The sequence below is a fragment of the Bombyx mandarina genome, chromosome 19, assembly GCF_030267445.1.
Source record: "Bombyx mandarina strain Sakado chromosome 19, ASM3026744v2".
Classification (NCBI taxonomy): domain Eukaryota; kingdom Metazoa; phylum Arthropoda; class Insecta; order Lepidoptera; family Bombycidae; genus Bombyx; species Bombyx mandarina.
Window position 1 is genome coordinate 624556 of NC_143225.1, and position 18060 is coordinate 642615.

The 18060-nt window shown below is 36.8% G+C and overlaps 1 protein-coding gene and 1 non-coding gene across 2 annotated transcripts; one reads left to right on the top strand and one right to left on the bottom strand.

Annotated features, from left to right (window-relative positions):
- Nucleotides 1-1009: 1009 nt before the first annotated feature.
- On the bottom strand, nucleotides 1010-1081 carry TRNAW-CCA (transfer RNA tryptophan (anticodon CCA)). The gene has a single exon. It is a non-coding gene; the product is annotated as a tRNA-Trp (tRNA).
- Nucleotides 1082-3986: 2905 nt separating this feature from the next.
- Taz (tafazzin, phospholipid-lysophospholipid transacylase) lies at nucleotides 3987-18060 on the top strand. Its single transcript, XM_089735194.1, has 4 exons — nucleotides 3987-4249; nucleotides 7539-7664; nucleotides 12409-12832; nucleotides 13134-18060. The coding sequence occupies exons 1-4, from the start codon at nucleotides 4135-4137 to the stop codon at nucleotides 13351-13353; spliced, it is 885 nt and encodes a 294-aa protein (XP_089591320.1). The 5' UTR covers nucleotides 3987-4134; the 3' UTR covers nucleotides 13354-18060.

Genomic DNA, 18060 nt, shown 5'->3' on the forward strand with positions numbered 1-18060 from the left:
ATAATAATCTAATCTCAAAGTTTGACAATAAATAAAAGAATATATATGCGAGTGTGTATCAAATACATGGTAGTCCGTGTAATGTTTTTTTATTGATTTCATGTATTTTTATGCATAATTAAAAAACAAATAGCATTATGCACGCCTGTATACTCTCTATAATAATATTATAATCTATATGTGTGGAAAATTTCGTACTACCTACTCCGTTACCGCAATTTTCGTAATAAGGCGTAAAAAATTTTTGCTTCACATATTATTTAACGAGTACTTATAGATGTTGAAATTTGTGAAAAGCTTTAGGTCGGGCGAGAGCGCACCAAAGTGCCAATCAGACGTGCATACGTTTGACTCAAACTATTCCTCGTTCGACTAAAACCAATATACCAAAAGCTCTGATGAATTCAGTTTAAATTTGAAATACTGCCATCTACTGGATTATTGAAAGACTAAGAAATTGAAAACATATCTTAAACAAAACCTAGGTGGTGCTATAGTCAATTTTCTTTTTAAGCAGTTCAAAGCTAAGGGATCAATCGTGTCTCTGAAGAAGAAGAAGCGCACACATACTACAAGTATTAAAATATACTGAAGAAGTACTGTTATGTCATCATGTTCGTCATTTTAACGATCACACTTAAATAATAAATGCAATTGATAGGAACAAACATGATCTTGTGATCTCGCTGAAGACTTAAGTTAGCAGTTTTTTTTGAGCTCACTACCTGGCCGCAATAAGCTGGAAATTCATGAAATTCATATTAATTCATAGAAAAAAGTAGTTTTTTATGTTTTAGTTTTATAATCTTCAGTCGGTCTCTCAACCCTGCGGCCGCTATTGGGAGCTAAAAACGTCGTGTAATTTACGAGTATTACTATTGCACCAACTTAACGGAATATAATCTTCGTTCTGTTTTGTTATTTACTGTGGAGCTGATTTAATTTTAATGAAACGCATTTTTCATAAAAAAGCTTCTTGATTTTAAAAAGAAGAGAAAAAAGGGAATCGTGACCCCGACGTGATTTGAACACGCAACCTTCTGATCTGGAGTCAGACGCGCTACCGTTGCGCCACGGAGTCGCTTATGAATGCTTGCAAAAATATAATACACATGCTTGCACATTTTTATTTTTATTATTATTATTTTACTCTTCATTATGAAATGTGTATGATTTTCTTTTTTATTTTATTTTTTCTCCAAATTAATTGACTGATTGACATAATGATAGCTAATATTGACATAGAGTGGTTACTACTGTATTGATATAATTATGTGTTTCTAATTCATTTCCTTTGTATATTTAATTAATTGAATTAGTATATTGTTCATTTTCTATTTGTATTGTTGAACTGTTTGTGTGCTGACTATTGTATTATTATTATTTTATGGATTTTTTCTGAAATAAATGTTTTATTATTATTATTTTATTTATATAACAAATATATTTATACGTAGGTACTTTTTATATATACATTTTATAAATACATTAAGCATTTAAAAGATTAGTATGGCCGTTTAAGATTTTGAGCTCGCGTTTCAAAATAGTTAACTATGAGTTTGAATAACCACATAGCATCAAGCGGATTGTGAGCCCGTTCAAAACAAATAAATAAATTCATTAATTAATCCTACGTTTCGATCGACGGAACGTTTTTCAGTCATAAGAATCTTGATAAATAAAATAAATAAGTTAGTCATCAGCAATCACAACATTTGAGAATGGCTATTCCTATTTAGCTATTTTTAATATTTAAAAGGTTCTTTGGGAAAAAAGAAGGGGCTACAATCACATCTAACGGTGTAAAAGCGGATGTGGTATGCCAGTTACTGCTATTACCTTCAGGTGGGCCTTACGGTCGTTTACCTACATCATACATCAGTAATTGGTAGATCTTTTTATTTTATTTTATTGAACCCTTCATTTCTTTTTTAAGCATGGCAATGCTAGCCACCGTTCCAGTATTCATTCGTACTACCCAGAACCACAATCTCTTTGCCTCGTACCTTCCGAGTTTATAATGAACTTTGCTCCACGGTGTTTCCTCGGGGTTATGACATGTCCTTCTGCAAACGAGGTTAGAGGAGTTACTGATGGTAGGTCGTGGTTTTGCTGTGCCCCTAATATTGCTGACATCCCAGAGCAACAAAAAACACATCAAGTATAATTTATTTTTTCGTATATATCCTAACCTTTTTTAGTCTTTGTTACAAAAGATTTTACAGAATGAGTTTTTCCGTTGCCTGTCCAATAATTGATAATTGAACTCTATCAAACGACAACAACGTTATCGGGACTTTTTGGCGGGAGTGTGAGGAGCGAAGTTGTGTGAATAGTTTCATTTTGTTAACGTAAGGTCTTCAGTCGCAAACTTGTAGTAACGGTGATCACACATAGACACCCTCCAACTGCTACAATCCCGCTTTTGCAGGTTAGCCATCGGGGCTCCGTGGTTCGCGAAAAACGTCGACCTACCTATACGACGACTTGGGCCTAGAATCGATCCGCAAACACATGAAGTTAGTGTCGGAACGTTACTTCGATAAGGCTATGCGTTATGATAATCGCCTTATCGTTGCCACGGCTGATTACTCCCCGAATCCTAATCACGCAGGAGCAAGTCACCGTCGTCGTCCTAGACACGTCTTTACGGATCCATCAGACCCAATAACTCTTGCATTAGATACCTTCAGCTTTAATACTAGGAGCAGGCTGAGAAACCCCGGTAACCGTACTCGTCGAACTCGACGAAGAGGTCGACGCGTAACCTAACCCATGTATCAACTCGCTGAGTTTCTCGCCGGATCTTCTCAGCGGGTCGCGATTCCGATCCGGTAGTAGATTCATTCGCGAAGCAGTTGCTCTTGAGTTGTTAGGTCTCCTTCGGAAGCGCTCGGGCAGCTGTTAGCAAATTCCACCCCTTCTGGCTGAGCCTTTACTCGCTCACCTGTCCTGGTGAAACTGGAAAGGCCTACGGGCCACCAGTAATACTAAATCTTAAAATAAAATAAAATAAAAGTAACGGTTTTATAAACATCTGCACTAGTATTTTATATGCATTTGCACATATGCTTAAATGTAGGGAAAATGATACAGACGCTGGGCTTGGCTTCTCAGGTTCTTCTAAAAAGTCCATTAAGCTCTAAATCTAATTCTAAGTCTAAATCTAGTCTAAAGACGTAAATTACTACCATTTTACTACGACTTTATTACATCACATCTCATATCATATAACTTCATCCCAATTGATTGCAGTCTCGTATAAATCAAGCTTACCTCAGTTCATACATTAATAATATCATTTTTAATTTCATAATATTCATTCAATAAAAAGGGTAGGCAGTATGGTGTGATACCTTCGCTTTTTCTGTGAGAAAATGGAACTTTATACATCACCACCATGGAGTTAATAAGTACCTACAACAGTAACTCTATGATCACCACTGAAGTATGGTATCTATGTACACCACACACACCATAGACCTATAGGTTTCCTACTTCAGTGACACACACTCACAACGGACTTTTTGGCGGGAACGCCAGTAGTGAAGTTGTGTGATTTGTTTTATTTTGTCTAGTGTTTCTTCAGGTTTAAATGTGTGATAACAGTGGTTTATTAACTGTTTAATATCTGTGAAAGTGCACAAATTTGGGAAAATGAAACAAAGCCGCTGGACCTAACTTCTCAGGATCCTCCAAAAAGTCCACTGGAAAAATCTCAGTTCATGACCACCATTTTATTGAGATTATATTTCATCCCATATCATCTCATCTCATGTCATTTAATTTCATTCTAGTTGATTAATGTCTCAAATTAATCATCTTCACTTCATTTCATTTCACTACATCTTATCATTTGTCATAAAATTAAGAATATAAAACATTAAAGTAAGACATGACCTAAAGGCCTTAGTTACCTGGTCATAAAATCCCTTAAAAAAAACACACAACGTCAACATGACGCTTGACATTAGTAATGTCACACTACCAATGAGAACATTCACTTCAAATCATTACGCACAAAGGTCGAGGCAATATCGAATAACAAGTGTAATTAAAATTGATTTTTTTCGTATTTTTTCAATGATATGACGTCAATGTAGTGTCTCTGTGTTATTATAAGTGTAATTCATCATGAGCTACGACATCGGTTGGATTATCCCTCGGCTGCGAAACCCGGGGCGGCTGTGGTATTGTGCGAGCTCGCTCACAGTCGCCGTCGTGGGACTTTTTAGCAAAATTATAATAGGTAAATTTATTTATTACCTAACAAAGTCGCATATACGTTTTTTATATATTACCAAAAATCAGACAGAGAAATTAGCGTGAGAAAGCGACGTATAAATTTAAATAATAGTGTTGAATAAATCTTTCTTTTTGTGACGGAACGAGTTTACTTGTTTGATGGTATTCAAGCCTGGCTGGTTAGTTGACACGTCCTGGTTATCGCCGCCTCAATTTGCATTATGTTACGCAGAACTTTATGTAATGAAGTGCTCATTTAGTTGTCCACTATTATCGAGGTCAATGTCACGGTTTTGAGCGAAATTTACTGTCGAAGATTTGAAGTATATACATTTATAGCTACTGTTTAGGTGAATGATTCTTAAGATCGGGTAGACAATTTCCTCACCTGTCAAGATAAACTTAAATTATGAATAATAATATTTTTAACATTCATAGTTTTTAAATATTTAGAAATTAATATCTGTGCTAAAATCTACTCAGAACTTAGTACAGTTTTAAAATATGTTTTTAAGAAAGTAAATAAAATAAAAAAATTGAGAGAATTTAGTAATTACACATTATCACAATTCATACACAGCAAGGAGTTATTGTAATTATCAGTAGATTATCATAATTAAAAAGTTAATCACAAAATAGTATTATACACTAGTCAGTTATTTAAAATGAGGTCCTATCAGATACGCCTATGATAATAAAATAAAACTAAAACCTTTAATTAGTATTTTTGCTTTGTTATATTTTTTAAATCTCAACATCATATCACACATACAAATGGACAAAGAGTACAATAGGCATTCTTATTGTTCAAACTGATTTCACTTAAATAAGAAATAATTGTGGTCTTTCCAAAACCAAACTGAACTTCACTCTGCTGGTGGGTGGTACAAAGCAGATAACAGCATAATATCGAATTTGTATAAATAAATCATGGAACATACATTACAAGACACGAAACTGAAGTCTGATTGACTGAAACAATCTGAAAGATAAGGATTATCGACAATCGAGTACATGTCCTTCTTCAAATGAGGCTTGTTATTAAGCGATAGACAGCGGCTTGGCTCTGCCCCTGGCATTGCTGACGTCCATGAGTGACAGTAACCACTTACCATCAGGTGGGCCGTATGGCCGCTGCCTGCTTGGGCAATAAAAAAAAACAATCCAAATGAGTCTTCTCATAAGCTGGACACTGACCCTCCAGTCCATTACTGGTTTTCTCAAAATAATAAAACAGAGCCAGATATGACTCATTATAAAGATGAGAAACATTCCACTTTTAGCAATGTTTAAGGACAACTTACTAAAATCCCTGATATAAATAATCTGATATAATCTTCTGATTCTGAATCTGAATCTTCTGATCTAATATTACTGACATTAAAAATGTGGAAGTTTTTGGTTTAAGCTTGACATAGACTTTTATCCTCAAAAATGCAATTACATCATTTTTAAATTACAAATTTAATGTGGATAGAAATAACTTGTATAGTCCAAGTAAATCCTAGACGCTTCTGTACATACTAAATCAAGTTTTAACTACTCTTGGTCATAAAATCAATGTTAGAAAATGCACAATAAAGATATATTTCATATTTTAAGTGCAGGTGGTTATTCCAATTGCTATACTCATTCATTAAACAAATTGTGTCGCCTCTCAAATAGCCTCGTGCTATGAGCACGTGCTACCAATTGAATTGTTTATCAATTAATAAACAGAGGTTAAGATTGCATGTTAGAATGTAAAATATGAGATTGTGGTTAATAGATGTTATTGACTAATAACTAAACTGTCATTAAACTTCACCATAATTAATCAAGTAGTTAGTGCTGGGATGCAATAGGTACCACAGGATCTGGATTCCAATGCTACTAGCCTACTTATTGATGCTGTGAAGCAGTAATATTAATAATAATATTCGGCTCAAAGAATTAAAAAAAACTGAGACCTAGAACTCATGTTTTAAAATTGGTGGCGGCATTTACGTACGAAATATTTAAAAACTAACACCATTTTATTAACGTAAAATTAGTGTCCAGTAAACTTGTTTGTTCAGTAAAGAAATCGCCAAGCGAATTATCGCCTTTTGCCCCTTAGTGACTAACTAGCCTAAGAAAGTATTAACGTGCGCGTCACTTGTTGGTCAGTCGATATATGACGACAATACGACTGTCCGTCTGAGTCCGTCATGCGAGTATGTATTTGCAAAATAATAACGAGTCGTTATATTCGAATAATAAAAGTTCAGTCTAAAATTACATGGGCTTGAAACAATATATACTAATAAATTATAGATTTTTAACTGTTACAACAATTACACAAGACAGCAAGTAATTGTTGCAAACAGTTGGAATACGAAAATTTATTGATATCGGAAAAAAAAAACAGACGTTTTCAAAATTTATTGAGCAAACATTGCATCTGATGATTAATGTTCATTTCGTCTACATCTCCGCTTAAAAGCTAAGTAAACAATTGTGACCTATTAGTGATTCAAAGGCACACTTTTGCAAGATAAGATTTAACCGTGAACTACTCTAACTTTTATTGTGCATTCCGTCAGTTTCATTAACGCGTCTTCCGACATCTCCTATCAAGGAGCCTACTCGTATTTCAATGTTTTTTAATTGGTTACTGGAGCCCATAGACATCCACAACGTAAATGCGCCACCCACCTTTAGATACAAGTTCTAAGGTCTCACGTATAGTTACAACGGCTGCCCCACCCTTCAAACCGAAACGCATTACTGCTTCACGGCAGAAATAGGCAGGGTGGTGGTACCTACCCGCACGGACTCACAAGAGGTCCTACGACCAGTAAAAGATTGATTTATAAAAATAAAAAATTAAACTCAACAAAGAAATTAAAAAAGCTCAATTAGTTTTAGCTGTTACTCAGTACTCCTCATGACTGTGGCTCGTCTTATACCAGTGGTATCTCTACCTTGACTTCCAATAAACATGCTTAGTGATGTCTAAGTTTGTTAATTATTTTGAATACTTTTTAGTAATGGAATAACGACTCTCGTTCACAGTAAAACTAGAAATCGTCATTACGTTACGAAGACGCAGAAAACGGTGTGCTTAGTGCGAGTTTTTTAACGTTCTCGATAGCGTGAAAGTTAACTGAAATTTGTATGCAGTGGGACTGCGTTTGCTAACTCCCCTCAAACAGCGCCCCTGGCGGCAAAAAAACACGCATTAAGCACACTGACCTCGTGCAGGGTGTATCGGCTGATACTGCTTGACCGTGATTCGATTCTAATATCTAAGCATTCTTCGTAATTTGCAGAATTCTTAAATAAAACGACAGTGTACAACAAAGAGACGCTCCGCCGAGCGGTGCTCCGCCCCCCTGGAGTGCCGCTCCTCACCATCTCCAACCACCACTCGTGCTTCGACGACCCGGGACTCTGGGGTGAGCGAATATACCAATTTTTGAAATGAAACATCTTTAGGCGCGTTGAGAATAAATTTTAACTCGCGACAGATTCGTTACGGATACAGAGATAAAGATACAATTTAGGACGAGCGAGAGTGAGAAAATAGACAGAGCGTTTCGCGTACGATGGAAATGACAAAGCGAGCTAGGTCGTTTCTCTTATACACAGCATTCCGTATTACAAGAGAAATTTATTAAAGGATAGCGACCCGCCCTCGCTTCGCTTCGGAAACATTAAAACACACATGAAACCAAAAAAAAATTATAAATTTTTTTTAAAAAAAGTAGCCTATGTTCATCAGGGATAATGTCGGCTTCTAATGGAAAAAGAATTTTTCAAATCGGTCCAGTAGTTTCGGAGCCTACTTGCGAGACAAGTTCAAAGAACTTTTTGTGCGAATGCAGTTACTACGTTTATCATAATAATATTTGTTTATTTCGGTAGACGCGTACACGAGTGGCCGGCCCGTCTGGTATTAAGTAGTTATCGGAAGGGATGGGATCGAATTTGGTTAGAGCAGTAGTCGGCAAAATTGTCAAGCATATATATAGTTACACATAATTGAAATTTATTCAGACATCTTTTATTTATTTTATTTAGACTTGTGTTTAAATGTTTCTTTTGACAAGGCAAGATAATAAGTAATATTCCGAGAGTGTATTGTATTTTATGAGTTATATTAGTGGATCGGGGGGATCCGAAATGACGTGTTGGATTACTTGAGAATAAGTTGTAGATATCGGAAACTTATTAGCGTCTTTATAGAGCAAGAGCCCGCGACAGCCAGACCTTCGTTATTTTATAAAAGCTGAAAGTTTCTCTGTGTATGTCTCCAGCACAGGTAAGAACGACCCCCGACTATAGAGTTCGGATTGTGGTTACTTAGGCAGGTAACAGGCAGTAAAGGTATATAAAATAGTACCTTAAATTCGTTAAAGTATAAAGTTATTTTTTTTTATTAATTACTCCAGAATATCTTTACAAATCACGATATCTATTGCCGGACACTTTTTACAGTTGCTACCCCCTGCCGGACACCCCTAAACTTTAATAAATTTTAATTATACTTTCGTTATACTATAAAAGCTGAATTTTATATATGTTACTTAGGGACTTATAAAAATATGTTACCCCAATAGCCAGACAGTTTTAATGGTTCTTACATCTTGCCGGACACATTGAGAGCCCGCTGTGCGAGCGCGAGGTAGCAACTGTTCATGCGGGTGTGAGTGAGACAGAGTGCTTAGTCTATTGTGATATTTTAAGATATCCAATAAAAAATAATTTTATTACGTTCATAGCAATGTTATAGAAAGTAAAAAATGTTATTTTAATATTATAAAGTACAAACAAAATATTATTACATGTCAAAGAAAAATATTTAATCGTTCTTATAATTTTCCTCATTGTCGTCGATATTTTCGTTATCTTCATCGTCGCTACTACAGTTACTCTAGTCTATTGTCACCAATATCCAATACCTTATCCATCAGTTTCTGAAAAAAAATAAGAAAAAGTATACAATTTGAATAATTAAAAAATTATGTGCAATAATTTGTCATAATAATTACATACCTGATTGAGTTTTGAGCGAATCTCCAACATAACTTGGTATTTGTCATCTTTCAATACCCTGCCATTATTATCCGGGCTGATATGAGGTTGGATTTTTTAGATGAGCACTATTCCAAATTTTATATATATAATTTGATCGCAAAAATTGCTGCAATAGCAGCATAAAATTCGCAATTTCTTTCGGTCAAAAGCTTCGTTTACATCAGAGACTGTATACGAGTCGATGAATATTTGAAGTCGAGCAGCATCAACATCAATTACATTACGGACATTGTAAACATTGCATATAAATCTGAATGATATTATAGATGTTTTGTTGTTGATGTAAATTTTCAATTGATTCGCTGTTACGGAAATTCTTGAAAGCTTCCTGGTACTTTGGATATTTTTTTAATGTTTTATATGGTTTTAATTTTCCTTTCCTGAAGAATGCACGATAAATCCCAGAAATGACAGCTGATGTGCAATAAAAGATCACAATAGACTAAGCACTCTGTCTCACTCATCCCGCATGAACAGTTGCTACCTCGCGCTCGCACAGCGGGCTCTCAATGTGTCCGGCAAGATGTAAGAACCATTAAAACTGTCTGGCTATTGGGGTAACATATTTTTATAAGTCCCTAAGTAACATATATAAAATTCAGCTTTTATAGTTTAACGAAAGTATAATTAAAATTTATTAAAGTTTAGGGGTGTCCGGCAGGGGGTAGCAACTGTAAAAAGTGTCCGGCAATAGATATCGTGATTTGTAAAGATATTCTGGAGTAATTAATAAAAAAAAATAACTTTATACTTTAACGAATTTAAGGTACTATTTTATATACCTTTACTGCCTGTTACCTGCCCAAGTAACCACAATCCGAACTCTATAGTCGGGGGTCGTTCTTACCTGTGCTGGAGACATACACAGAGAAACTTTCAACTTTTATAAAATAACGAAGGTCTGGCTGTCGCGGGCTCTTGGGCTATTACGGTTTTTAATCTCGTAACATTTCGCGAAAGATCCATGGCCGAGGAGTCAAGGACCCGCGGTTTGCCCACCGCTGGGTTAGAGTATCGATCGAGTACGGGATACTTTTACGACCTCAATAATGTTACGCGCTGGGGCTCGGGATAAATAAAAATTCTACCGAACTATTGTGGCGGGTAGCCATCATACAACGCAAGATAATTGACAGATGCCTGAAACTCAGTGCCTTTATCAAAGAAAATATATTAGATCACTAAACGTTTGTTTTAATAAAATAAAAAATATTTTCTCGAAGTGCTTAATCAATGTCAATGTCTAGATCCGATACGCGTTTTATGCTTATTAGCATTTTGTTTTCTTAAAGTCACAATGTGTTCTGACCTCGGCACTACCGACCGGATGTAATGTAACGACCGAAATGTCACTTCCTGTATCTGCCTTGAGACAAAGACTGTGAATTCAAGTCCCAATACATGAAAACCAATGTACCTATGTGTCATTATAATTTACAGCGTTGGCAATATTGGTTCAAGTCCACCATGTTTAAACACCCGTTTCGCGCCAATATTCTGTCGTTGAAAACCAATTGTGCTATAAATCATTTTGTTAATAATTTTAATCGATATAAGTAGCTACAATTTCAATAGCTGTTGTAATAGTTGTTTTCATAAAGCTTTTGTCTTTATAACACAAATACATTTATTTAAATAATCCATTTAAATCATAATTGAATATTCATTAGGCAAACAGATTTGTTACAATTATTTTCTTTGCCTAGAATATAATATCTTATACCTTTAAATGAGCAATTCTTGTATATATAATCTGAATCTCGGAAACGGCTCCAACGATTTTTATAAAATTTAGTATACAGGGGATTTCGGGGGCGATAAATCGATCTAGCTACGATTTATTTTCAGGAAATGTTGTCTTGTTCGTGTTTTCAATAATTAACTTTATCAATAATCAACTTTATGACTTCCCGACATCTCTAGGCGAATAATAATACTAATTTTACTGCTTTAAAGACACAACAAGATGGCGTTATAAAAAATAAAATAAAAACGAGCAAAGCTCGGTCATCATCTAGTCATCATCATATCAATAGAATAAAAATAGAATATAATCAATAGAATATCCGCCGAGAAAGTCAGTGTGTTGTATTCCCGTGGAATTGTAAACAATACACTTTGTCGAACACAACAAGGGTTAGTGTCGACCGCATGTCTTCTAAGGAAAACGGCAAAACATAAAAACCTATGAATACATGAATAATGTACATGTGATTTACTTTGCGACGTATTAACACAGCCTTGAGAGCGTTAAGCGAATATAATCACGCAGTTTAACTAATTTTAATAGTGTAATTATTGTGAGAAAATAAATTAATGAGTAAATGAACTCGCGGCCTGTACGCAATCTCTTACATCGGTCCAGAGAAACTGTGTGCTACTAGTCTGATCAAAAAGATAAAAAATAAAAAATAAATTGTCAGAACATAACGCCTAAAGCACGGAATCATCTTGACTGGTGGTAGGACCTCTTGTGATTCCGCACGGGTAGGTACCACCACCCCGCCTATTTCTGCCGTGAAGTACTAATGCGTTTCGGCTTGAAGGGTGGAGCAGCCGTTGTAACTATACTGAGACTAGAACTTATATCTCATTGTGGGTGGCGCATTTACGTTGTAGATGTCTATGGGCTCCAGTAACCACTTAATGCCAGGTGGGCTGTGAGCTCGTCCGCCCATCTAACCAATAAATAAATAAAAATCGGTTGTCTGTAAAGTCGGTTTATTGACGATAGTTGAACCGGTTGAACGTGACAACGTCATAAGAAAATACTGATGGAATGGTTTCATTTTTCAAAAGAAAATTTTAATATTATTTGTTTAATAGATGTTTTGTATGGACAATTGACACCACATTAACTTTTCACTGAACTTCATACTTGACGAAAACATGTAAATGTATTATTGTATAGCAGCTGTCCACGCGGACGCATCGCTCACTCAAGTCGCCTCAGAGCGAGGTAACGCCGCATGAGTCATGCTTTTTTGGGCGTGCAGCCGACTCCATCGAATTATAAGACGTTGTCACGTCAAAAAACTTGAGTCCCCAGGTTTGAATATCTGTAACAATTCCCGGTCAATGTGTATTTTTTTGTTATTACAGGTGTCTTAGACTATGTAGTTCTACTCCGCGAATCCCGGATGCGCTGGTCGCTCGCTGCCCACGACATATGCTTCACGAACACGCTACATTCGTGCTTCTTTGCCCTGGGCAAGTGCGTGCCCGTGGTCCGCGGCGCGGGGGTCTACCAGCCCGCGATGGACTTCTGTGTCGAGAGGCTATCCAAAGGCGAATGGGTCCACATCTTTCCCGAGGGACGGGTCAATGTGGAGAAACAGCCCTTGAGGTTTAAGTGGGGCGTTGGAAGGTTGATCGCTGAGAGCCCCAAGGCTCCGCTGATCGTACCGGTTTGGCACGAGGGCCTGGACCGGGTGCTTCCCAACACAGAGCCGTACTTATTGAAATTCAGGAAGAGAGTGTTCCTGTGTGTTGGTGAACCTATACAGATGCAGCACTTACTTGATACGTAAGTAAAATGGAATAATATCAATTCAAAATAATAGTGTACCATCTCTATATAAATGAAAAACAAAATTGAGTTACTAAGTAAAGCAAAAGTAAATTAACATGACAAACACAAGTCGGGAATTCATGATTTCTTATTTATAATATCTATATCATTTCAATGTGTAATTAATCTAATGTGCCACTATTTATAGGCAATTTCTTTTTAATAACTGACCTAAAATTACAGTCACATGGTGAACGGAACGCCCTATCTAAAGACAAAAAGAAGTCTAAAACATATTTCTGCAACTAAATTCCAGGTTAAGAAAATCGAATGCAACCGATGAGGAGACAAGGAAGGCGATAACTGATCGCATCCAAGATGAGCTCCTGAGGCTTAGGGATCGGTCCCACGCGCTCATCCGGAGGGCGCTGGGGTCACACGCCGGCTCGCTACTGGACAACCGCACTGACGTGCAGATGAAGCCGAGCACAGACCAGCCTAACGGGAAACACAGTGAAGGTCTAGAGAAAGAATAGGTACGATACTAGGTACGTACCTGTTACCGTACTAGGTATTTTAACCCACATATCAGGTTCGGAACGACTTAAAAGTTTTGTCTCTCAAAACTTGAGCCGAATCAAATTTTAAATAGCAGGTTTTATGGAATGTGAAATACAGATTAAGTATGAGGTGGTAGGTAATCTTAAAAATGGTAAAGCGCCATCTGTCCGCGCGTTTAGCGAACTGCCCTCGATAACTAAAGACGTTTGAAAAAATTATTTGATGCTTTATAATTTCGATTTTAATACATTCTTCGATCAATACTTATTAAAAGATATAATTGTGTGATAGTCAATATTTTGTTGAGTTTTTGTCACGTGTCAAAATGTAGAAGTAGGTTAGGGGCTAATTATATTATATTATTTATAATTTAATTTCCAAAGTTTTATTTGGACGAAACTTACTAAGTAGTTCGTGTTATGTAATTCAATCATTGAAATATTCTTTTATTATATTATATTGCCGTACTAGGTACCTATAGAAGTTTCCTTTGATCCTCTGATCGATATCCCAAACGATCTTGATACTTTACCCGATTTTTCGAACTAAAAGTAACTTTCCGTAAAGATCAGTTTTAAAACTACTATGTCGTAATAGTTAAATACGTGTATGTGTGTATTGTGTCGTGTTGTGTATATTGTGTGTGTGTGTTTAATGTTGTGTATTGTTGTAATTACACTAAAATACCTCAGATGAAAATGTAATAATAAACCGGAGATGCTAGTTAATTTTATATAAGAACGGGAATAGTGCTTATCGTTTGGCGGCGGTAAGCATGCCCTCATACGTCAGATCGCAGGTTCGATGCCACGCTGAGGGTGTATTACCTAAAATTGTCAAGTGAATGACACGCATAATTGTAGTCATGATGTGAACTGTTCTCTCGGTTATCGGCCGTTACATTACACAGCGCGTAATGATTCTGAGGTCGGAACAGGAAAACCATAAAGCAAATAGAAAATAACATTAATTAATTCCCCGTGATCCGTAGAGGCGTTTAATTATCCCAGTAAATACAGTAATAAATCGTAACTCCTATACGAAAAAGCCTTCGACTCCGTTGAAACTTGGGCTGTTCTGGAATCCTGACAGCGATGCCTAGTCGATTATCGGTACGTTGAGGTGTTGAAGGGTTTATATAAAGCCGCAAAAATGACAGGCCAGATCCAAAACCAGCAGACAAACCCGATTGAGCTTCACAGAGGGGTGCGACAGGGTGACGTTATATCGCCGAAACTGTTCACTGCTGCTCTCGAGGATGTCTTCAAGACTCTGGACTGGAGTAAGCTGGGCATCAATGTCAATGGCGAGTATCTCTCATACCTCCGATTTGCAGACGATATCGTTATAATGGTAGAGTCGCTGGAGGATCTCAGCTGTATGCTGGGTGAGCTCAATGCCGCGTCACTACGTGTTGGTCTGGGAATGAATCTGGACAAAACTAAGGTCATGTTCAAAGACCATATCATTCCTGGACCGGTAATAGTCGAATCTGCGGTACTCGAAGCTGTGTCTGAATACACCTATCTAGGCCAAATTGTTCAGCTGGGCAGGGCCAACTTTGAGAAGAAAGCTTGACAGGCGCATACAGTTGGGCTGGACTGCGTATGGAAAACTCCGTCATATCATGAACTCGGCAATCCCGCAATGCTTAAAGACAAAGGTCTTCAAAGCTTGCGTGCTGCCGGTCATGACATTTGGCGCTGAAACGTGGACATTGGCTGTAGGTCTGGTCCGTAAAATTAAAGTCGCTCAGCGTGCTATGGAAAGGTGTATGCTCGGAGTTTCTTTGATGGATCGAGTCAGAAATGAGGAAATCCGTCAAAGAACCAAAGTAACCGACATAGCCCTAAAGATTAGCAAGCTGAAGTGGCAATGGGCCGGACATACGTGTCGCAGAACCGATAGCCGATGGAGCAGACGTGTTCTGGACTGGAGACCGCGTACCGGTAAGCGCAGCGTTGGGCGTTCCCCTGCCCGTTGGACCGATGACTTGCGGCGATATGCTGGGAAATATTGGATGCGGAAGGCCGTTCACTGTGGCGGACTATGGGAGAGGCCTACATCCAGCAGTGGATGATACGTTAGTACGTGGTGCTAATGGATTGCAAACACGCGACCGTTTTCAGCTCGGCTTTGAGAACTCTCTGTATCTAACAAAATCAGCTGATGACAAAAAGTATAGGGGTCAACGACCTGTCTCGGGTGACGTCAGACAATAGGATTCAGAGTTATACAAACGATAAATACATGTGCGAGATTTAGATGGTGAAGATTCTTTTTTATTTATGGTAGGATGATGTTATATCACCGCTTCCGGTATTGTTTGTTAGCTTGGATTGTGTACGTGTGTGATCACTAACTAGTTCAATTGTTATCGTATGACGTGATGGTTGTATTTAAATCGGTTTGATTGAATCATCAGGGATATTTAAAAAATCATTTTATTTTTCATTGTACTATATGCGCCATAAGCGGTAAATAGTAGGTACTGTTTGCTTAGTGCGAGTTTTTTTAACGTTCTCGATAGCGTAAAAGTTAACTCCAAATTGTACGGAGTTGGAACGTTTGCCAACGTTTGTAGGGGGGCTGTTCCAACTGCATTCAAATTTGAGTTAACGTTTACGCTATCGAGAACGTTAAATAACTGGCACTAAGCACTCTGTTCGGTTTGTACATTTGACGGCAAAGTAAAAAAATTGGCCAATGATAATAGTGCCATTTTTTGGACTGGCCATCAGACAATGACATTTGATACTCGGGGCAAGACGTTATAGATCCATGTGGGTCAAGTTTTTAGTGGATTTTATATCCTTACTGCCCTCTCTACCTTCCTGTCTGTCATAATTAATATTAAAAAACGATTTTTATAATTTATTAACATTGTGATTCACGACTGTCCCCGCGTTTTTGCTTTTAGATCGGACATTTTTGTAGTTAAAATCCCGTTAAGAATACGAAATGAGCACTCCTCTACGCCTAGTCCCCCTTAAGTCTAGTTTATAGTAAATATGAGCTTCTACGTTTTCCTATCCGAATTTCATATGTACGTGTATTTTTTTTAATACCTATGTATTTTTAAACTTATTCTATCAACTATACGATTAGTGTTTTAATAGAACATTTGTTTTCTGTTTGCGAGTTATAATGCGATATAATACCGTTGTGGCTCTTTGAAATGCGGAGAGCTTAAATAGATTTCAACCTGGAAACAAAGAGTACATCCCTCTTTCGTTATCACGCTAATAAAATCTCCATTAAATGTACCCAGTGAGTGAATACAGTACCATTGGAAGTTGGGCCAAATCACTAAACGGTTTTTACGCCGCGGATTCTATAGACTTCAGTGACCACTCCACACCTGAAGGTTTGCGTAGTCATCCCAGAACTATAAAATGACATTATATCGTGACCATCCTCTAATTTGAGAAGCGGGTCTAAAGATTCTCGATCTCCCCAAAACAAACTTTGGAAGATCGCTAATGATTCCGCGACCTACACGCTATCGACGCTAAGCAACTTGCTACAGAGTCACAATATTCGCGACCAACAACTAACTGACTATCCGATATATTATATACTTAAGTATGTTATTTTAAATTGTCAAACCCCTCATAGCGATGTCGAATGTTATTCTTGTTTCGCATAGAACGGATCTTGGTGCAATTTATTACATAAGTTTTTATTTGTAATGTGTTCTTAATAATACAATTTGAATTATTTATTGAAAGAAAAAAAATCAGTAAGGGTATAATGTAAATTTGTTTTAAGAATTTCTTTACTCTTGTATCATGTAACTAGGTAAAATCATTCGTGAACCATGAAACGATTGTATGAATAAAACTTAATTGACTGTTTTTATTGTCTATTTATATATTAAAAAAAGATGTGTGGTGTCGTGGGACACCGGATAGGAACGAAGTTCCTTATTATAAAAATATTAATTTTAAGTTCTATTCGAGGTATAAAGAAAATAAAACTGAAGGTTTCGCAACAACCCACGGTCATTCGGTAACGTGCGAACTTATTGTGGTACACTTTATTCACGGTTGTTTGCATAAGAGTTAGTGTATTGCGCAAACGAACGCTCTGAGATCTTGGTCAATGAATGATAAAAAATATGTAATTTTTTGTATGTTATTACAAAGTTAAGTCGTACACTGTGTGCATTACTAATAAAAATCTTACGTTACGGACGTTTTTTCCCGGTTAGGGTACCCCTCCGCATCGTCCAATAAGAAACTTCGTTCCAAAAACTATAATTTTCCAATAACATGTTGTTATTTGTCCGTAGTTGTGCGCTTACCGATGCATGAAGGCTTCCATTACTGTTCAGTATTTAAATTATAATATTATTTATAATAATCTTTTATTCGTTCACTGGTTAAGATGTCACGTGAATTGTTTTAACATAAGACTTAGGATTGAACGTCGCTGATCAAGCACAAAGCTGTCTTCACGAGTTCCGATGAACTTTAGGAAAGTTAGAAGCTTCGTCATTCGTTCAGAATGAAAGGTCGAATGATATTTTTACAAAGACACGCTTGTAAATAGTATTTGTATGAATTATATTGTAGTTATTTTGTTGAGCGATTCGTAATCAACGTGTCGGAACGTTTAAACAGAAGTGTGTGTGTGCTTTTTGAAATACCTTTTTCAAAATAAATTGATGGATTGTGTAA